At 43.0% G+C, this 22,561-nt stretch overlaps 1 protein-coding gene across 1 annotated transcript; it reads left to right on the top strand.

Moving 5' to 3' along the window:
• Positions 1-18,738: 18,738 nt before the first annotated feature.
• Positions 18,739-19,847, top strand: OXGR1 (oxoglutarate receptor 1). Its single transcript, XM_024740158.1, has one exon. It carries the CDS (start codon positions 18,739-18,741, stop codon positions 19,750-19,752), a length of 1,014 nt encoding a protein of 337 aa, XP_024595926.1. The 3' UTR covers positions 19,753-19,847.
• The last annotated feature ends 2,714 nt before the right edge of the window (positions 19,848-22,561 follow it).

A 22,561-nucleotide genomic window follows, 5' to 3' on the forward strand; every position in this document is an offset into this window, starting at 1 on the left:
TTTCAATTGTGCTGCCCCTTGGTGTGTTTAAATTGCTCTTTATCATCTGACATATACTTTTGACCCTGCAAAAGCCAGAAATGCTATTAGATTCTATTTCATTTATGGGACCGGCATTGTTTCAAAGGAATGATGCAAAGATCGGTTCTTTAGAGCAAGGGGCCACGAGGAAAAAGAGACATAAACTGTACTAGCAAATACGGTGTCCTTGGCAGAATCAGTCCCATGTGTGGGCAGAGCTATTGGCATCTGTAGGACATGCTTTGAGATTTCCTGAAAGACACCTCCTCCACGAGGCATCCAAGTCTCCTGTCCTGAGTGTTCCATAAAGACTTTCCTAAGGAGCTCTACAATTTAAATAATTCTATTTATAGATTTTAAGGAACCTCCATACTGTTCTCCATAGTGGCTGTATCAATTTACATTCCCACCAACAGTGCAGGAGGGTTCCCTTTTCTCCACACCCTCTCCAGCATTTATCGTTTCTAGTTTTTTTGATAACGGCCATTCTGACGTGTGAGGTGATACCTCATTGTAGTTTTGATTTGCATTGTTCTAATAATTAGTGATGTTGAACATTTTTTCATGTGCCTCTTGGCTGTCTGTATGTCTTCTTCAATAAGTGGTGCTGGGAAAAGTGGACAGCTACATGTAAAAGAATGAAATTAGAACACTCCCTAACACCATACACAAAAATAAACTTCAAATGGGTTAAAGACCTGAATGTAAGAGCAGACACTATAAAACTCTTAGAGGAAAACATAGGCAGAACACTCTATGACATAAACCACAGCAAGATCCATTATGACCCGCCTCCTAGAGAAATGGAAATAAAAACAAAAATAAACAAATGGGACCTAATGAAACTTCAAAGCTTTTGCACAGCAAAGGAAACCATAAAGAGGATGAAAAGACAGCCCTCAGAATGGGAGAAAATATCTGCAAATGAAATAATGGAAAAAGGATTAATCTCCAAAATATACAAATAGCTCGTGGAGCTCAATATCGAAAAAACAAACAATCCAATTAAAAAATGGGTGGAAGACCTAAATAGATAGGCTCATTTGTGTCATCTTTTATATTTCACATATAAGTGATATATGGTATTTGTCTTTCTCTTTCTGACTTACGTCACCTAGTATGATAATCTCTAGGCCCATCCATGTTGCTGCAAGTGACATTATTTCATTCTTTTTTATGGCTGAGTAGTATTCCATTGTATGTATGTACCGCACCTTCTTTATCCATTCATCCGTCGATGGACATTTAGGTTACTTCCATGTCTTGGCTATTGTGAATAGTGCTGCAATGCACCCAGGGGCACATGTATGTTTTTGAATTATAGTTTTGTCCAGATGGGCTTCATAGTTTGGACCTGCCACTTCCCCATTTTCCTACAGCTATATGACCTACAGAATTATTCAAGATCCCTGCATTTCATTACCTCATACGTAAAATGGGAAGATGAACAGAACCAACTTTATAGCGTGAAGTGTTGTTTGTCATTAGCAGTGTATAATGTGGGGAACTAAAAGAGCATATTTGTACCATGTACAGAGTCTTTCCTCCCCACTAGGCTGTGAGCTTATTTCTGATAGGCGTGACGTCTTAGATACTGTGATTCCACATTGCCTGCCATGGTATTAGGCACTTGCTGGTAATGCCTGACTTTTCAATAGCCCTCAATAGTTTCTTTTAGGGCATATTATTATATGTGCAGTTTTAAAACTTGTTCAGTTTCCCCACGAACCATGAGGTAGGCAAGGAGGTATTTTCGTCTCTAATTTATTACTGAGAACACAGTAGCCTCCGGAATTAAGTAACTTGTCTCAGCTCATCCAGTTAAAATATCCATAGTCAAATGCTGAACTATGGTTGTTGTTATTTCAAACTCAGTGGCTGCCCTGTCCGTGTCACCGGGATGTTTTTAGGAGGCTCCCTGTGAATATCTGTGGTCTGGTTTGGTTGATGGATGGATTCACAGGTCATAGTGAAAGTTGGGTGCCTGGGGAGGTCCCACAAAGAGGATTTGCGAGACACTGAGGGTGTAGTGCCTTTCTACTATGTTCTAGACTCAACCGTGCCCACTGGACTCACTCAGCTTCAGGCACGATGCCTCTGGCACCAGCTCCAGCCGAAGGGAGGAGAGACAGCAGAGAGAGACGGACGGCGAGAGCAGAGGCACAGCCAAACTGGTCTTTGTTTACCCTGGCACACGTGTGGTGCCGAGGTCAGCGGCCAAGGACGAGGAGAGGAGGAGGGTCCTTACTAATCGCACTTAAGAGCCGGCATACTGCGCCCCTGCGGGCAGCAGGCTCGCTCTCATTCCTTGCTGCTAGAAAAGCGGCAGGGCGGTGAGGGTTCATTTCCTCAGCCCTCCACAGTACACAAAGAGAAAAATGTGACTGGAATGCTGTTTGCTAGAGAAACAGGTGCATTTGGCCCCAAGGTTATTTCTGTTGATATGCAGGTTCGCTCTCTGAAATAAGTTAGAGAAATAAGGAGTGGTTGGCAACTTTCCTATTACGTCTGAGGAGTCCAGATTGTTGGCAAAGTCCTCATCTCCAGTAACTTAATAAGATAAAAGCCTGAAGTGTGCACAGAGTCAGCTTAAAAAATGTCACTTACAAACAGACAACTTGCCATCTTCGTCCTTGAGGTGGGAAACCATGTTACTGCTTCCTCTCCCTCCTCGGGTGTGTGTGTGTGTGTGTGTGTGTGTGTGTGTGTGTGTGTGTGTGTGAGTGTGTGTGTGTGTGTGTGTGTGTGTGTACTCAATGTTGCATGGCTCCTTTTAGGCAAATTTGTAAAGGTCTTTCTCCACAGTTCCCCTTTTGCCTCTCACAGCATTATTATCTGTGTATTATCCCCATTGTGGATGGAAGGCCATCACTGAAAACCTCTGATACATCACATATGTACAAATGCCATGTGCAAAAGACAGCATCCCTCAAGGCTCTGAGCTAGAATGACCCAGCATAAATCAGAGGTGGAGGTTCCGTAGCCTGAGACTCAGTGAGTTGAGAAGCTTAGGTGCGTGCAATCATTCAGACAGAAAACTCTACTAGAAGCTAGAGATAATCCAGCGCATTCGTAGTTTATGAAATTATTTTGTGACATAGAACAGGGAACAGTTCATCCTGATTAGCTCAATCAAAGAAACCAAATTTTGAAGTCTCCCATGGTTTATAAACACGAGGAATAATAACTGAAATGTTCCTTCCCAACTGACACTTCTGAAAACGTCGAATAACTTTTCCAAGGTTGAGTCTGTGTCAGTCAAACTAGTGATTTCCTAGTTCAACGGCAGGGCTGACTTCATGGGCATGTGACTCGTGTGGTAGCCCAGGGCCCATGCTCCAGAGACTCCCTCTTTGGGCTTCATGTTCGCTCTTCCTGTCTTGAAAATCTCCACAATGTTACCTTTGAATTCATGCTTCGTGAGTGAAATACGACGGACAATGGAGTACTTGTCTGAGCAGGGGAGTTAGATGCGACACATGTCCATTGTCACTCCTTGCAGCCCTTGAAATAGCATTCACGATGCTCGATAATCAAGGAACACTGGGGGATCTATGGGGCATAGGAGTTCAGTGATTCAAAGCAAGTGCAAGGTCAGTGTTACGTCTATGACTAAGTAAGAGGGGGCATTGACAGCCCCTAGAGGCTATGCTTTCTGTTTGAGCCAGAACTTGCTTTGCACCCAGAAAGAAGGCACTGGTGCTCTAATAAACACTAATGAGCAAGGAAACACAACATGTTATTTTTTTAACTTGTCTTATTTCCCTGAGTGAACCAGTGAATTATACTGAAAACGATGGCATAGGAAGAAAGGAAAAAGTAGGACAGCCCATGATTCCTTTCAGTCTTCCCTTACTCATCAATAGCTGCAGATAGAGTACATAGAATGTGTGTGTGGAAAAGAATAAAGTAAAACAGCTGGGTTGGTTTTGTGTCATGCTTCCACGGTTACGGTAAAACCAAAATACACATCCATGTAGGTATGAGCTTTGGAATATGCCTTGTGTAATTTTTTTTTTTTTTTTTTGCGGTACGCGGGCCTCTCACTGTTGTGGCCTCTCCCGTTGCGGAGCACAGGCTCCGGATGCGCAGGCTCGGCGGCCACGGCTCACGGGCCCAGCCGCTCCACGGCATGTGGGATCTTCCCGGACTGGGGCACGAACCCGTGTCCCCTGCATCGACTGGCGGACTCTCAACTACTGCGCCACCAGGGAAGCCCGGCCTGTGTAATTTTGAGGGTGCTTCATGTAAGTTGAATGCTCTTATATTTGCATTTAAAACTAACACTGCATCATATAAAGACGAATGGTACATTTCATGCTAATAATTTAACATGTTAATTTTTTCTTTACTTAGAATGACATTAAATAGCAACAACAACAAAAAAACACCATGACATCAAGAGAGACTGTGGAAGAAAGGAAAAAGATTTATATTTTAAAACCTTTAAAGACACTTTTCTCCCGTTTTTTAAGCATGGAGCCCACATTTTCCTTTTACAATGGCCCTGCAAATTATAGAGCTGGCCATGCTCAAGGGCTAATAAGTGCATCATCCATGGTACAAAAAGAGGCTGCATTAAGGGTCCACTCCAGGGAATAATATCAGGCAAGGACATTGTTCAAGAGCTCAGCCTTTAAAGGGCAAGTGACTACAATCGCTGGGTACATGTGTGATAAAGCCTAGGCAGCCCTGGAGCTGTTCCTTTATCATGACTGGTCTGCAAGGTTGCCTTTAGGAGGAAAGTCTACCAGCACTCACATCCCTCTCACACCCCCTCACACCCCCTGCTTTCCCCCCACCTGGGCATCACTGTGCTATGACCACAGAGACCAAAGGTAATCAGGTTGGAAAGCAGTTATGAGGCAACAAAGTGGCAATATTTCTTTTTCAAATAAATGCATAATAACATAACCAAATGCGGATGTATTTCTTCAAAGAATATCACTGAGATTTGGGCAACCTGTTTGCCCCTGGTTAAAAATAAAATAAAACAGAAAGCTCAGATATAAGGGCTCAAAGGACATCTAAAACCACAGAACCAGCGATCAGTATATTTTGACATGGGGAGGAGGGTTAAGGGAAGCTTGCAAAGGTCAGGAATAAACCACCTTTGAAGATGGGGTAGAGGTGAGTGAGTCACTTTTTCTCCAGGTGTAGGTTACCCAAATGGAGCTTACTTACACTGTCTCTTCAGTTATCAATGGACAAGTGTAAGAATTTCACAGAAGTCTGGGTACAGTTAAACTCACAGTTGGGATTAAAGCAGGATTTACAATGAACGAGGTTTAAAAAATTTCCAATTGAATGAAATATCAGTTTGGTATAATTAGGAAGGGAGGAGCAATAAACAGCTTAACGATTTTAACTAACAGTCATACATCGGGCACAAAGCAGGAAGGGCAGACTCTGGAGGACTGTCTATGAAAAATGGAAGAAGGAAGACACAGCTGTTATAATTAAATTACTTATGTTTTCATTTTCTCCCTGAAAGTGAGCACGAAGACCAGCCACTCTAAGATTAGATACGATGCTAACTTTCCATTTTAGTTGCATTGCACTGCATTTCAATCTCCTGTTCTTCGTACCAGCTCCTCCACACGCAGCGCCTGTCCATCACGGAGATGAACTTGTCTGCCTTATTGTTCATAAAGCCCAGGCGAGCTGAAAAATATTTTGGTTCCCTTACTCAAATCAGATTTCAACTTTGATTTTTCAAAGGTTAATAGGTTAGCACAGTGGTACTGTTGTGTCAACAGGGCCCTGGAAAAAAATTAATCGTGAAAGCAATACCAAAAGGTCAAAAGGAAGAGATTGAAAATGCTATAATAAAGAAATTACAGAGCCTGTTATGGTTTCTTTTGAGGCATTTTAATTCAAATGCAGAAGCATGACAGATATAATAAGATAGTATTGTGCAATGTGGTTGCTGAAGGGGAAAAGTGACATAAGACTTTAGCAGGGTAGAGAAACAAATTTCAAAAAATGTGAACAATTGTTACTTCAGCACCAAAGAATTCGAATCCCTGAACTTCCATCAGCGTGTAAGAGGGATTAACCTTCTGTTCACATGGTGAATAGAACAAGGTGAGGTACAGAAGTCGAGGGCAATCCTGGAACAATTTTCTCCTATCTGCTTCAGACTTAACCATTCTGTCCTTAGTCATGTCATTGGGGCTCACAAAAGTCACAAGTAGCATTATGGGGACCTCAGCAAAGGAGAGGGTATGGCGGTATTTTTACGTGGTGAATGGCAGTGTGTGTGCATGATGGCGATGGAGGGGTGCGTTCCTTCGTGGTCTTAAGAGGTAAAGACAAAGATAATGTTTGTGTGACATGCTGGTGTGGTAAAGTTTCCCTTATGCTGGCAAGAGACTTGGCATTGACCCCTGAATCTACTTGTCTTTCGTAAAACAAGAAGATAGCTTAAGGAACCATGTGATTCTGGTCCAACATTCTTTTTATAATTTCAAAGGTTCCAAAGAAAAAAATGAAGTAATAAAACCTTAACCACAAGAGTAAATAGCAGAAGATGAAAACCTAAAAACATAAAATATAATAAGTATAACTTGATATATAAATAATATAAATTATATTATATAATTTAAATATAAATATAATATAAATGAATGACTAACTCTTTAAAGTAAAAACAAGGACAAAAAACACAAAGTTGGTTCTTTTTTTCACACCGTTTCCTGGGATTTCCTTGTTTCTTGGTGGAAACTTGCTGATCAACAATTTGAACTGAACACCTGCCCAAGAGAAAAAATAGTAGACGATAAGGTACTGAGCACATTTATTACACTTCCCGACTCAGACACTTCTAATGGCTCCCCACTGCCTGTGTAATTAGATAAAGACAGCTTACCAAAATCTACATCCTTTACCTGTTGCTGTATAACAAATGACCGCATCTTAGTGGCTTAGAACAACACGTTTATTATCTTATAGTTTCTGTGAGTCCAGGGTTAGGAGTCCAAGCACAGCTTGGCTGGTTCTCTGCTCAGGGTCTCACCAGGCTGCAATGAAACTGTTGTCCAGGGCTGCGTTCTTATCAGAGGCTCAGCATGGAAGGACCTACTTCCATTCTCCCTGGGCTGTTAGCAGAAATGGTTTCCTTGGAGGCTGCAGGATTCATGATTCATGGCAGCTTGCTTCTTCAGAGCCAGGGCTGGAGAAAGGGAATTTAGTCTCTCCAAAATGTGCTCCCATTCTACTTTTTAGGACTTACCCATCCCTGCCACTACTCTTCTAGATGTAGTTTTCATTTAATATTTCAGGAGAACTGGACCTCATGTTACTACCTGAACACTTCCTTCAATCCTCAGCCTCCATATTTTTATATAGACTGACCTCTCTTCCTGAAAATCCTCCTTAAAAACATCTACCTTCTTATTTGGCCGCACCGCAGGGCTTGTATCATCTCAGTTCCCCTACTAGGGATTGAACCCGGGCCACGGCAGTGAAAGCATCGAATCCTACCACTAGACCACCAGGAAGCTCCTCTGACGTCTACCTTGGTCTAAATCCTACCCAAAGTCCTTCTCAAATGTGTGCTGTATTCCTTTTTGAAATGTTAACACTTTGCTAATACTTCCCATGAAAATTGTCAATCCTGACGTGTATTTTTGGTTCATTTCAGAGGAATCAACTTTAAGAAGCTCTGGCTGCTGTCCAAAAGGTACATCCCAAGAGGAACATTGGTCCAAGGGCTGAGCCTCAGGCTCCAGAACAGATCCATACTTTACTACTCCTTTTCTTTCTCTCGATTCTCCAGGCTTGTTTTGTTTTTGCCTTACAGCTGCACATCACCTCCTAAACCTTATGTGGATACCTGGCAGTCCAGATTTTCATGTGATTGGTTTTCCAAATACTTTCTCTGCTGCGAGTTAAGGCTGCCCTCCCCTGCTAGGAATTGCTCTCCATACAATCCTCCTCTCCAGTGAAATGCTGGTCCCTTTATTCAGGAATTGCTGTAACTTTAGAGTATAAAAATCACCTGGAGAAAACTTGTTAATTTGCAAAACCCTGGAACTTACTCCCAAAGTATGTATCAGTACATCTGTTGTGGGCCCCAGGAATGAACATTTTTTCAAGCACCGTAGGGGTCTCTGATGCAGATAATCCACGGGCATATCCTGAGAACAAAGGTTGTACCCATTCAACCCACTTTCTAATTTCAAACTTTTCTCAAGGTCGCTTCTTCACAATCTCAATCTCAATCTCAGGAGATGATTTAGCCCGGTGGTTCTCAAACTTTTCTTTATATTATAATCACCAGGGCAGCTTATAAAAATCCCAATTTCCAATCTGCTTCCCATACCAATTAAATCAAATCTTCCTTTGGGGTTAATTATTTTTTAATCAAAGTATAGATTCATACAGTATTTTTACACAGATTTTAAGTATCCAGTTCAGTGAGTTTTAACAAATGTATTCATCTCAGTAACCAACATCCTAACCAAGATATAGGACATTTACATCAACCTGGAAAGTTTTCTCTTGCCCATTTGGGTCAACCCTCCTCTCCTTCCAGAAGCAACTACTACTGTAATTTTTATCCTCAGAGATGATGATGATGATTTTTGCCTGATCTTGATGGAATCATACAAAATGCGTTCATTGTTTCTGGCTTTTTTATTTTTTTTCCTCAATGTAATGCTTTTGAAATTCAGCCATGTTTGGCATGAGTATTTTTTAAACTTTTTAAAGTATTTACAATGTATAGTCAACTTTGAGAATCAAAATGTATCTAATCATTTTCAACTTTGTATGGTGTGTTAACAAGTTTGACAAATGAGGTTTAAAGAAAGGAATTATACATCTTATAAAGGTAGGACGCAGAATTCAAACACATGTTTATTATTTGCTGAGTCATACCTCCCAGCCAGTATTATCGTGTCACGTTCTTGTCCATTAATTATACCACCTCAATCTTTTCTTCACCATTGGCTTTTTTATTTCCCTCACTCTACAATAATGCTTAGGGTCTCTCTAACCTAAAAATAAATAAATAAATAAAATCTTTCCTTTAAACATGTCAGCCTTCAAGCTACATCCTTGTTTCTTTCTTCCCATCCCTCCTAATTCACTTGTAACTTCCTGCTTTACTGCTCTACCCACTGCACAAACGAGCTTCAGCCCCTACCACGTGACTGGACTGTTCTCGGACCAGCAGTGATTTCCTAATTGCCCCATTCAGTCTTTCAGCTTGGTGTTCATTCTGTTAAATTCTTGGCCACTCTTTCCCCACATCCTTTTTCATATGTTCAACTGACTGGACAGAGGCCAGTGGGAGACAGCTTAGTCTCAACTAGTAACTAAAACCTATTTTAGTATTAATCAAGGTCAAATGAGGAATCAGATTCATGGTTATAGTAATAATTGCCTAACAACAGTAGGCGGTTGTAATAGTCTACTATACACAGATTGATGGTGTGGCAATATCCAAAGAGGAGAATATACACTCCTCTCTCGAGATAGAGACAATTTTGTTGATTAGACAAGACTCAAGTTTTAAAACCATTGTAGTTTATCATACTATTAAACAGTTTCAAATGAACACATGCTAGACTGTATGGTACATACTATAAGTACAGTAAGTATTCAGAGAAGAAAATATATTTCTGGGCAAAGATAGTCATAGACTAGTGGTGTATTTTGTTACGATTCAAGCCAGAAAGATGAGGTGGGAAGGATGGTCCAAGCAGAGGACCCTGCACCAGCAAAGGCAAAGCGCTCATTTTCTTGATGATGGTTTTCTCCATTCCCTGGCTTTTCTATATGACATTTTCCTTAGTCTCCAATCTCCATTTCTCCCTGCTTCCATTGGTTACCATACTTCACATTAAAGCTCCTCCTGGGCAGACTGGGAGCCCCATGCTTAGCTGTGCCCATCCACTAGCTCTACTGACCGCCTGGCTCTTTACCCACCTAGAAGACCCATGCCATCTTCCAGATTATACTGGGATTGGATCTAAGGTTGGACAACCTCTTTCCTAATAGTTCTCTAAATTCCCCGGAAGAGCCTCTTTTCAAAGAACATATCATTGTGAAAACATTTAAAAATCATCAAAAGATGTTCACATAGAAGCATAGCAGGGCACTCACATTAGCACAGCAATATCATACATACTCTTCTGAGCAACTAAGCTTGGAGTTTGTCTTAAGTTTTCAAAACTGAGATCCCTTTAATCTGGAACTGACCTGCCCAACGTCTGCTTTTCCTAGATGGAGAACTAGAAAGGGAATTTCCTCTCCCACCTAATTGAGTTGCTTTCCGAACACTGCAATTCAGGTCTCAAACTTCGGGGACTCTCTCTGCTGTACCATAAAGTCTTCCTCTGCACTGAAGAAATATTGTAGGAATCTGCAAGGCATTGCAATAGCTGAATTTGTTGAATTTGTTGTCTAGTATAGATCAAAACCTTGCTTTAGGGCTCCCCTGGTGGCGCAGTGGTTGGGAGTCCGCCTGCCGATGCGGGGGACGTGGGTTCGTGCCCCGGTCCGGGAAGATCCCGCATGCCGCGGAGCGGCTGGGCCCGTGAGCCATGGCCGCTGAGCCTGCGCGTCCGGAGCCTGTGCTCTGCAATGGGAGAGGCCACAACAGTGAGAGGCCCGCGTACCCCACCCCCAAGAAAAACAACCTTGTTTTATCTAAACGACGCATCTTCACTGAACAATCCATTTTAAAGGCATTAGAAAAAACGTTAACCTTTTTTCTTTTTTAAATCAAGACAATTCATCTCATGAGAGTACTGCTATCCTACCAAGACGTATCATATTGTGGCCAAAGTTACAAAAAAGCCTGACGAGGCCATGAACAGTGTTTCAAAATATAAGTTTTATTATCATTCAGGTGTGGTGAGACCAACATACCAGGGGATGATTGCCATTGAAAAGGTAGTTTGTTATACTCGCAGATCCCAAGAGGAGGGGGTACACTACACCTCAGGAGGTCACACAGGGAAGCGCCAGTGTGGGTCAGGAGGCAGAAGGAGAGGGGGAAATATGGCAAGAACCTTTTCTGTGGTTTCCGTGCGAAGGACCAGGCAAGGCAGGGAATCAGGCTTAGGACTGGCTAGTTTGGATAATTTCAGCAGGCCCTGGGGAATAGGGGCTGACCCTAGTTGTCTGGTACCTGGTCCTGGGATGATTAGGGCAGGTGGATGGTGGGCCAGAGTGTGACAGCCCAATAAAGAAGGTGGTTGGGCTATGGGCTTGGATTGGTTGGCTTGCATTTGAAAGTACACTCTCTGATGAGTTTACTAACTCTAGGAATTGGCTAACTCTGGGAGAGGCAGTCTCTCCCCATCAGCAAACCCCACATATCAAAGCATCAGAATAAAAGAATAGAGATGGTTAATACAAATGGTCGGGAATGATGGGGAATGATAAATAGGGGAGAGAGAAATTGCAGGGCCCACATTATCACCAATGACTTTTTCCTTTCTCACTCAACCCTGAAGAAGAGGATAGTCGTAATATGTTACTCCTTCTTCTTCCTCCTGCCTTTGGAGGATGCTACTTGAATCTGCCTTCTCTGCAGAGTCTCACAGGGCTTTTGGAGCAGGAGGTGCTTCCTAATTAGTGCTTCCTAATTAGAGAAATTCCAAGTAGCCAGATTATCGTGGAGCTAAGCCCCGTCCCCTGCTTCAGAGGAGCAATTGCAGCGCACTGCAGGTGGCACCTGTACTGCTCAAATAGCTGTGAATCTAAGTGCTGGAATTCTGTTCTATTGGGTGCTCATTTTAAAGAAGGAAAAGCATTTCTGAATCTGGGCAAGAGACCAATTTTAAAGGGAAGTTGAATTCTACCCTTATATGAGTCTTTGACTTAGGGTTGGTAAAAGACTACTTCCAGATCCAAAATTTGAAGTTTAAAACATAGTCTAAATTAGTGACATCATTTTTCTAAGGCAAGTTGTTTTAAAGACGTATAAACGATATCATTCTCTTTAATCAGAGATGTTTAAGATCTATCAGTTAGTATTTTATTTTATTTTCTAGTTTCCTGGAAATGACTACTTTATTGGTGAGGACTTCAAGTTGTAATAAGAAACAATATTTATAGATAAATATTAAAAGATAAAAAAGACAATTGCTCATAATCACCTTGTTGATGGAGCCATTTTAGAGTGTTGGGTTAAAGCACATTGTTTTCTGACAGAGCAATGGCTTCCATCCAGTGGTCCAGCTACCAGCAGCACGGTGCAGTGAGAACAGAGGGCTGATGCCTTGGTCTTACACAGGCCTCCCTGGCTGTGTGCTCAGTCTTGTCACCTGGACGTCTCTAATTCTCAGTGACCTCCTTTGTAAAGTGAGACCGTAACTATGGGTTTTTTAACAGAATTTTTAAAATTGTGGTAAAATATGCATGACATAAAAGTTACCGTCTTAACCATTTTTCAACGTACAGTTGAGTGGCATTAAGCACATTCACGTGTCGTGCTCCCATCATTATCGTCATCCTCTGGGCGTGAAGACCTATGCCATCTTCAGAGAGTTTCACACAGAACTGTCTTCATCTTTCAAAACTGAACTCTGTACCCATTAAACAATCACTTCCCATTCTTTCTACTTCCAGCCTCTGGCAAACACCAGTCTATTTTCTGTCTCTATAAATTTGACTACTCTCAACACCCCATGTAAACAGAATCATACTGTATTTGTCCTTTTAAGACTGGCCTATTTTACTGAATGTAATGTCCTCAAGGTTCATCCATGTTGTAGCATGTGTCAGAATCTCCTTCTTCCCTAAAGCCTGAATAAGGGTCCCACGTATGTACATACTACATCTTATTTAGCCATTCATCCACCTGTGGACATTTGAGTTGCTTCCTCATTTTGGATCTTGTGACTGATGCTGCTATGAACATGAGTGTACAAATATCTCTTTGAATCTCTGACTTTGATTCATTGGGGAATATACCCAGAGTGGAATTGCTGGATCATACGGTAATTTTATTTTTAATTTTTTGAGGAGCAATCGTACTGTTTTCCATAGTAGCTGCACCATTTTACATTCCCAGGACTGGATATTTTTAAACGTCCTTTCCACATCTAAAATTCTAGGACCCAATACCTGTTTTTAAAAATCCCTCTAAGCCATTTCCTTTTTATATGGACATCTTCATCACCAAGGGAAAATGCTCAAACGTCTTTTACTCTGAAAGCTTCTTGTGATCTCTCTCTCTCTCTCTCTCTCTCTCTCTTACAACCCTCATAACACCCTTATTTTCCAGGGTCAAACCCTAATCACTTTTTAAATTAACGGTTTATTTTTCTCAGGGATACGAGCTCCTGGAAGGCAGAGATCAAGTTTTAGTCTTCTTTAGCTCCCCAGTACCTGATACAGAATAATCGAGCAGCAAATGTCTGTTGAATGAATGTGTGGATGGATTGGAAATAAATAGGATCAAATAATTCCAAATGAGGAATTGAGGAAGTGATTAAAGATAGTAAAATTGGAGAATAATTTTTCTCTGATGCAAAATATTTCCTGGGAGAGTCTGGGACTCAAATAATGATAAGCATACTAATAAAAATACCTAATATAGTACTGTCCCAACCATCAGCAAGGGAGGATCTTCTCACTTGGGCTCTGGGATGCCTAGTTTAACATTTTTGCTCCTGCAGGCTGGCCCGCCCAGAGATGGACTTGTTGCTTTAATGCCCATCAACACGATAGTGCAAAAGGGGCATTCAGTGCCCATTCACGGTGGAGCGGAGAGGGGGCTTTCTCCACGCGTCCCCATCAGGCAATACAGAAAATTTGTCTCTGATGCTGTCAGGGACCCCAGGATCCAATGATTCAGAGCCCGGTTCTCTTGGATGGTGTAGCTGAGCTTCAGAGAAGGGAGAATGCTCTTCTCAGTTTATGGCAACAGGGCTGCGTCCTAGGTCTGGAGATTCCAACAGGTGCTCTCCCCACACAGTCACAAACTATTTTTACACCACTTTGCTGAGCTGTGGAGGGCAAGCCTGTAACTGCATACAGTTAAAAGACCCTCTGGCGGAGGTCTTCAATTTAGAGAGCCAGAATTTAAGTTGCTTCCACCCTATACTAAATGAAAGGCCGTGAACTGTGGACAAGCAGGTGATAGTTCTGGACCCAGACGACAGGACCCAGGACCGCAACTGCCCTGGTGCGAGAGCCCTCCTGCCAGGCTGTGTTTGCTCCTGGGAATACTGCCCAAAGGGAATACCCCCTTTGGGCAGTTTCGCGGAAAACAGACATGGAGGATGTCCAGCGATCCCCGGGAGAGGAAGCTGCTATCCCTGTGTTGGCCATGAAAGTGGGCGAGGGAGGATGCTGTCCTCTGACTGCTGGGCGGGACCGGGGCGCACCTGCTGCGTGGGCTCCGAGCGGTGGGAGGGGCAGGGGCGGCGCGCTGGCCTCTGCTCCTGACTGTCCGGCCGCCAGGGCGCAGCCGCGCTCCGACGGCCACTCGGGGCGCACGGCGGCCGCGCCTGGGGTGCCAGGTGAGCCGCGATCTGGGGGGAGCGGGCCCCGCGGGCGGGAGGGAGCCGGGTATGGGGGACCTGCGCTGATTCGGGAGCGGGGACCCAGGTTGCAGGACGCCCTGAGCCAGCGGGAACAGAGCCTCCCGTCCCCAGCTTCTTATCTCGGGGCAGCAGTAGCAACCCCGCATCCTGGCAGGGGGCAGGGGCGCATCTGGGCAAAATAAAAGCCTGGAATGGCCAGAGATTTGTCTCAGGGAGGCCTGGAGAAGTTCCAGACTATGGATTTCTCCTACCTTTTTCACGACCAAGCGTGGGGACTTTGGGGGCAGAGAGTTCATCTCTGATATCGATTGATTCCGCCCTCCGGATGCGTACTTAGATCACACCGTATGCTTCTGGGCTTCATGGTGTTAGCAAAGCCCAGAGACGCTGCCCCACAAACCCCTCAGCAAGCACACCAAAAAAACATTTTCCCCCGAAATGCCTTTATTATATTTTGTTTTGTTTCTTTGCTATAGATTAAGCGAAAAAGTTTAGGATTGTCTCTAAACCTCCAAATTGGATGTAAAACTTTTGTGTGTCTGTGTGTGCATTTCCATAGATTTTATTTGATTGGAGAATGTCAAAGATCAAATAGCTAAAATCAGACCTTTGGGCCCCATCAATGTGGCAGGTCCTAAGACTCGTCAGGGTACCTGAGTTGCAGATTCTTATTTGAAATTTGGGTCTGAGGGAAGAGTTGGGGAGAGGGGTCCTTCAGGGTCCAGGGGGGACAACACTCACCCTCTTCCCAAGTGTGTCTGGGCTGAGAACTGGTCCGCTTTCCACAAGTACGAAATTAAATTAGTTTACAAATAGGTAGATGAGGAAACCAAGATGAATCTTTGTGAATGAAAGGTCTATCTAAGGTTCTTCTTGGTAACCACATGCAACCCTAGCTGCGGGGTTTCCAAGACCTCTGAGGGAGGGTGAGAGGAGCAGTGTTCCAAGTTTATCCCTCCCTGGTCCACTGGAAATTTGGGAAAAGGAGGAGAGAACGGGTGTTAACTTAGCCTTGGGTTTTCAGCACCAGAAGAGCCCAGGGTGTGGCAGGGGGAGCTGAAGAGCAGTTGGGGGCTGTTGGATAAGGAGTTTATTACAAAATTATCAGATACCCTAGAAAAATCACATTGCTTCATTAATCCCACCTGACTTATTCCCACCAAGTGGGCAAGGTAGCATCTGCTGCACCCTGAATAGATACCACGTCCCGCGCCCTGCCGTCTTTATCCTCAGAAGCTTGCAATCCCAGTCTGTGAGGTTCATATGCGGGCTGGCCTTAGGATGACGGTCCTGAGCTGTGCATCCCCAAAACACTGACATCCTGCAGCTAACCTCAAACACTCCCAATCTCTTCCCAGTTTCAGAGAAAAAAGTAGAGGCTAAAATTATGGAGGTTTTTCTCCCATCATAAAAAATTCCCAAATCTTTGGTGCTTGCTTTTATTTGTGTGGCATCTAGTTTAGTTCAAATGTATCCATCTGGTTATGTTGGAGCTTAACAGATCATTCTTTCTAGTTTATACAGTAGTCCTCGGGGGTCCGTAACCACCCTATGACTGAGATCCACAGTAGAGAATACAGCACATCATTCCACAATGTCCTCTGAATGGAAATGGTGCCTTTGTGGTCAGCCGGTGCCCTGGTGGCAGCAGTGAACCGCTCACAGCCCTGACCAGTTTTTGTCTCCTGTTCTTAACTTCACACGGATTTTGTAAACTCAAACCATTCTTTCGGTGAGGTTTAGGGGGAGGGGTGACACTTCTTGGTCAACCCCGGCTCCCTTACAAGTGGTCAGTCATTGTTCAATAAATCCCAAGCTGCGCTGTTGTTTTTCAAAACAATAAGGTGCTTGTTTCTACCTACAGCCTGCCTTTTCCTGATATGATTACGGTTTAAAATGGCCCCATAACATGGCAGGGGTTTATTTGCAATGACAGAAATTAATTTTGCACGTTATTTTAAAATCCATGAAAGAATCAAACTTTTTTTTTTTTGAATAACCATTGCTACTTTACTAGCTTTGCGGCACAAGATAGAGTTTGCTGGTGTTACTCGTGATTCTTTTATTCAACAATATTTATGGAGGCCCACACAATAAATATGTGTGTCGGCCCCTGGGGTACGAGGTGACTTCCTGCTTCTGCTTTCAAGGAGCTGACAGATAAGCAGTCTTGAATCTTGACTTGCTAAGAACAGACTTCAGAAAGTGCTACTTCAGTGACTCCCTGACCCTGACCATTTTCTTTTGGGTTTAAATGACTGCCTTCTCTCCATGCATAAGCCCATTATGGCTTTTGGTCAAGGGAAAAGCTATCCACTGTGGTTTCCCGGCTCCACAGCACCCTTGCTGGTCAGCAGTGCCTAACTCCTGTCACCCCTAGTTCTGTGTCTGTGGTAGTTCTACAAATAGCGATACCAGTGAGAGTAGATTAACTGAACCAGGAGAGAAACATTCGCTTTTGATTGGTAATACATGGTCCCAGGGAGCGGTGGCCTCTCACGTGTGGGTCCTGACAGCTGCCCTCTCGGACTCTGTCACACCTCAGTGCCTGGCAGTCTTCCTATTCCTGAACTATTCTTTCCCCAATTCATTCAGAATAAAAGTAATAAATGTTTAAATGCATTCTGAGATTTCTCTTGAAACCTCTTGAGCTCTGTCACACCTCAGTGCCTTTGCACATGCTATTCCCTTTGCCTGGAAGGCCTTTCCTCTCTTCTTGCTAGTTTCAGATGAAATGTTCCCTCCTAAATGATGTTCCTTTAGTGCCCTCTCCCATTCCCTAAGTAGCTGTTCCCTCCCTTCTTTGTAATATCAGTAGCCTTGTACTATTCATCTATCAAAGGACTTAGTGATTAACACCTAACATTTATTGAGCACTTATTATGTGCCCAGTAGTGTTCCAAGTGTTTTTCGTGTCTTTTTTTGGGGGGGATATATTGACAGTTCCATGAGATAGCGTTGTATTTTGTTAAAATAATTTCTCTGTCCATCTCCCCGAGTAGACTGAGATAGTGGCTTGTACATCTGTGCATGTTATTCATTTGGTATCTGTAGGACCTGGCAGAGTCCCTAACTAATACACAGTGGGTGCTTCATCAATATGTAAGTGGATGCATTTTACCAACAGCATTTACATCCGAATAATAACCTAATTGTAAGTGATTCTTCTTTTAAACGATCTTCATGCGGAAATTCACAGTCAAAATTTTAGGAAACACTGATAAGCAAGAAGAAGAAAGGTTAAAATCCCACTCCTCTCAGCCCTGGAGAGCGTTAGCAACTTGCTTAGGGACACACAACTACTCTTTGGCTAAACAGAGTCAAGGTCAGGGCCTCTGGCAATAGCACCCTAGCTCTTAACACTGCATGAAACTGTTGTTCCTCTTCCCCCTGCAAACACCCCCCCCCCCAACATGAGCAAATTATGTTGCCTGTTAAAATGCGTTGGAAGAGCTGAAATTTGAAAATGAAATCTACCAGACATATGATGTTGGAATGCACGAAATCTACATTTTAGAAATGTCTGGTATTCAGTCCCGTCATGCCTTTGCACTTCCCATTGCATCCCTTATTTAGGGTCATCCAGATTGAGAGGCAGCACAGTGAGGCAGTTTGGAAAGAGGATGGGTTCTAAGTCAGACAAACATAGGTTCAAATCCCAGCTGTGCCACTAGTTGTGTTACCAGGAACAGGTCGCGGTTTTAGTCTCTTCTGTAAAATGGAGATAATAAGAAATGTTCTCAGCGTTTTGTCAAGTTTAGAGGTAACACATTGGTGAAGTGCCTCGCACGTGATTAGTGGTGGATCTTGCTGTGGTTAAGTCTTTAATGGTGACACTCTAGGGCATACCTCAACAGCAACCTGGCCAAGTCGTCTTCTACAGCTACAACGTGGGGTTTTCCGCCCCAGTCCTTCATTTTACTTCTCATAGTATTTAACTTTTATATTATTGTTAGATGTCTTTAGTAACTTGCCTTACAGTCATTTTCTTTGAAATTCAATTTCTTCCTCAGGGTCTCTTTGGAGATTAAAGAGAAAGAGTGGCAAATTTAGGCTATTAGGGCAATTTTCATTGAAAAGTGGATCATTGTTTTCATTACCCTACCGTTAATGTTTTCTATTTCCCTTTATCAGCGAGTTACTTTCTCTCGATTCGTATGGCCAAACTGCACTCTCTTGTTTTCTTGCAAAATGAAAGGAGACAACCATGAATGAGCCACTAGATGATTTTGCAAATGCTTCTGATTTCCCCAATCATGCAGCTGCTCTTGGAAACTGCACTGATGAAAAGATCCCACTCAAGACGCACTACCTCCCAGTTATTTATAGCATCATCTTCCTGGTGGGCTTTCCCGGGAACGCAGTAGCAATTTCCACGTACATCTTCAAGATGCGGCCCTGGAGAAGCAGTACCATAATCATGCTGAACCTGGCCTGCACGGACCTGCTGTACCTCACCAGCCTGCCCTTCCTGATTCACTACTACGCCAGCGGAGAAAACTGGATCTTTGGGGATTTCATGTGCAAGTTTATCCGCTTCGGCTTCCATTTTAACCTGTATAGCAGCATCCTCTTTCTCACCTGTTTCAGCATCTTCCGCTACTTTGTCATTATTCACCCGATGAGCTGCTTTTCCATCCATAAAACTCGATGGGCCGTGGTGGCCTGTGGGGTGGTGTGGACCATTTCACTGGTGGCCGTCATGCCCATAACCTTTCTGATCACATCAACCACCAGGACCAACAGATCCGCCTGCCTCGACCTCACCAGTTCAGATGACCTCACGACCATCAAATGGTACAATCTAATTTTGACCGCGACCACCTTCTGCCTCCCCTTGGTGATCGTGACACTTTGCTATACGATGATTATCTACACCCTAACACAAGGACCTCAGACGCACAGCTGCCTTAAGCAGAAAGCTCGAAGGCTAACCGTTCTGCTGCTCCTCGTGTTTTATATATGCTTTTTGCCTTTCCATATCTTGAGGGTCATTCGGATTGAATCTCGCCTGCTTTCCATCAGCTGCTCCATTGAGAATCAGATCCATGAGGCGTACATCGTTTCTAGACCGCTGGCTGCCCTGAACACCTTTGGCAACCTCTTACTGTATGTGGTGGTCAGCAACAACTTCCAGCAGGCCGTCTGCTCGATGGTGAGATGCAAAGCAGGTGGGGACCTAGAGCAAGGGAAGAAAGTCAGTCACTCAAACAACCCTTGAAACGTTTCACATGCTCAGCCAAAAAGAAATGCTGGTATTTTACCTATAACTTCTACGAAGTCCAGACTATCTCCCTCGGTGGAACTCTTAGGACATACTGTGCACTCAGGTAATGACGTGCCGGAGCCAGGGCAGGGCTGCTGTGAGTTCTTTGCAACCTGTCTATTGAGATCCTCAATACTGATACATGCGTATCAGTAAAGAATTCAGATGCAGAATTGGAACTGTGGGAGGAAATCTAGTCTCACCAACTTTATATATATAAATTTATAAAATTATATATAGTGTATATATATATATATATATATATATATATATATAATAAATTGATGTTCACCTCCTTACCCTAAATCTCTCAGTATTTAATGCCACAACAAGAGAAAGCCAATCTCTTCATTCACAGTTTCTTGCTTCTTTATACACAGGTCTATTTGTATTGAGGCCCTACACTACTCAAGGCATTATTTGTATATTTTTCAATATTCGCTTTTAAAAAAATTTCATACCTTTAATTTTTTTTCGAACTTTGCTTTGTTATTAAACTGTGTTTTTCACTAGGCTTTAGTCAGTTGTGTAGATGAAAGCAACCCAGTTACAATACCCTTGAGACAATTCAAAGATGTCCATACAAATAGCTGTCCATACATAATTATGTATGGACATAATCGATGTCCATACATAATTCCCAAATAGGGGAATTATGTCTTTATTGTTGTAGATCATTTTAAAAATTGTTATTGAATTTATAAAAATGATCAAGTTGTACTAGTAATTATCAACATGTCCTGGGGAAGGAAGGAGCACTTTTAGGGGAACAGAAGTACTTTTCATGTATTTATTGGGTATGAAATAAAATCTAACATTGTTTTGATTTCTGTGGGAAAATATTCCAGGAAACACTAATTCTCTTTAGATACCTTCTCTTTTGTGCCTCTCTTGAATATATGTTCTCTATTATAACAGCTAAAGCTATTTTTGAACTGTGTGTATTTAATTATCATTAAATGTAAATATTTGAGAAAATGCCTAGTGTGGATATTCAAAACCCTGGTAAATATGTTGATACAATTAATAAACTAATTTAAAATCACTGAATAGGCTGGTAATAGTTTTCTCTGAAAATGTAGCTTTACCGCTATTATACTTACTGGAAGCTTATGTTCTCCATGTTTACAGAACAAAAATAATTTTAAGAATCAGTTATGGAATAAGGCCGGAAGAGATGATTTAAACAAAGAAAAGGGTACCATAGGAACTCTTCATGATTTTCAGGCTTTTCTAGGACTTAACATCTGACTTAGACCTAAGTGAGGTTGCTTGGAGTCAGGAGACCCCAGGCGTGTGGAGGAGAAAGAGGAAAGCCAGCGGCTCTGTGCATGAACTTCTCTGGATGATGGCATTCTCTCTACCTACTACCTTCTGAGCCATCTTTTCCTGGGCTTTCTTTTCTTTCTTCTTTTTGGCCGCAATGCAAGGCCTGTGGGATCTTAGTTCCCTGACCAGGGATTGAACCCAGGCCCTGGACAGTAGAAGCGTGGGGTCCTATTCCGGGCTTTTTTATGGCATGTGGAATGAGCTCTTTCACTAGAGGGCCCAACTTGCTGGGTAGCTCTCCTCCCCACACCCACACCCCTGATGCGCAGCCCAGCTCCTGGGCCATCACAGAAGCGTGACCAGAATAGCCTTTATAGTAATACCACTGTTTTTATTCTAGCCCTTTCCTTTCTCTCTCCCTCTCTCTCTTTCTTATTCCAAAGATTTCACCCAACAGAGAAAAGCTGCCTCAACCTCCTTCATCCCCTCAACTTGTCGCTACAGATTCTTTTATCCTTTTCCTTCTTCCCTCCAGTTTACAGACCAACAAATCATCTTTCTTTCTTTTTTTTAAGAATATATATATATATTTATTTATTTATGGCTGCGTTGGGTCTTTGTTGCTGCACGCAGGCTTTCTCTAGTTGCGGCGAGCGGGGTCTACTCTTCATTGCGGTGCGCGGGCTTCTCACTGCGGTGGCTCCTCTTGTTGCAGAGCGCGGGCTCTAGGTGCGCGGACTTCAGGAGTTGTGATTCTTCCCACCGTGTTTTAGGTCCTTTTTCTGCTCTCTTGGGGACTTGCTCCAGCACTCAATCCCACTTTCTCAAATTTTTAACGTTTCTATTACCCTGGACAGTTGACCTCGGTTTGGGAACATGCATCATTTTCCTTTATCCTCAGAATACCCTCTCTTGACTCAGCAGTTCTGTCATTCTCTTATCTGACTTGTTCCCTGCACTCATGGGTCAGGTGCAGATGACCGTCTGCCCTCCTGGGTTCTGCTGATAGAATATAATAACAAAGATCCAAGCTAAATTAGATTCCAAGGGTCAGTTTTCTTTTCCAAAGTAAAGACTTTTGGGCTAATTGTGCTGGAGGATGCAGTTTGGAACTGAGGCCAAAAAAGAGATTGATGATACTTCTGAGAATAGAGTGGGACCTGAACGCCCTTTGCCCAGTTCTCCCAGGTGTAGGCAGAGAAAGTACGAGAACAAAAGAGCAGAGCTCTGACTGTCTGCCAGAGAGGGAGCTGCCTAGTCTGTTCGCAGCCTAGGAACGAGAAGCAAGTCAGGTTCCCTGAACCTGTGGGCGGGGAACCCAGACACACCTGCTCTGAACTTGGGAGACAGTAATCCCCCCACTTCGTTTTTAACTTTATATCATAGATGTTTTCAAATAATCACAAAATTAGAGAAAGTAGCAAATGACCTCAGATACCCATGGCTTAATTTCATCTATAATCAACATCTTACCATTCTCGTTTCCTCTATCCCG

This window comes from Neophocaena asiaeorientalis, unplaced genomic scaffold, assembly GCF_003031525.2.
Source record: "Neophocaena asiaeorientalis asiaeorientalis breed wild unplaced genomic scaffold, Neophocaena_asiaeorientalis_V1.1 scaffold9, whole genome shotgun sequence".
NCBI lineage: Eukaryota > Metazoa > Chordata > Mammalia > Artiodactyla > Phocoenidae > Neophocaena > Neophocaena asiaeorientalis.

Coding starts and splice junctions, on each gene's coding strand:
- OXGR1 (XM_024740158.1), top strand. CDS start 18,739: ATGAATGAGCCACTAGATGATTTTGCAAATGCTTCTGATTTCCCCAAT.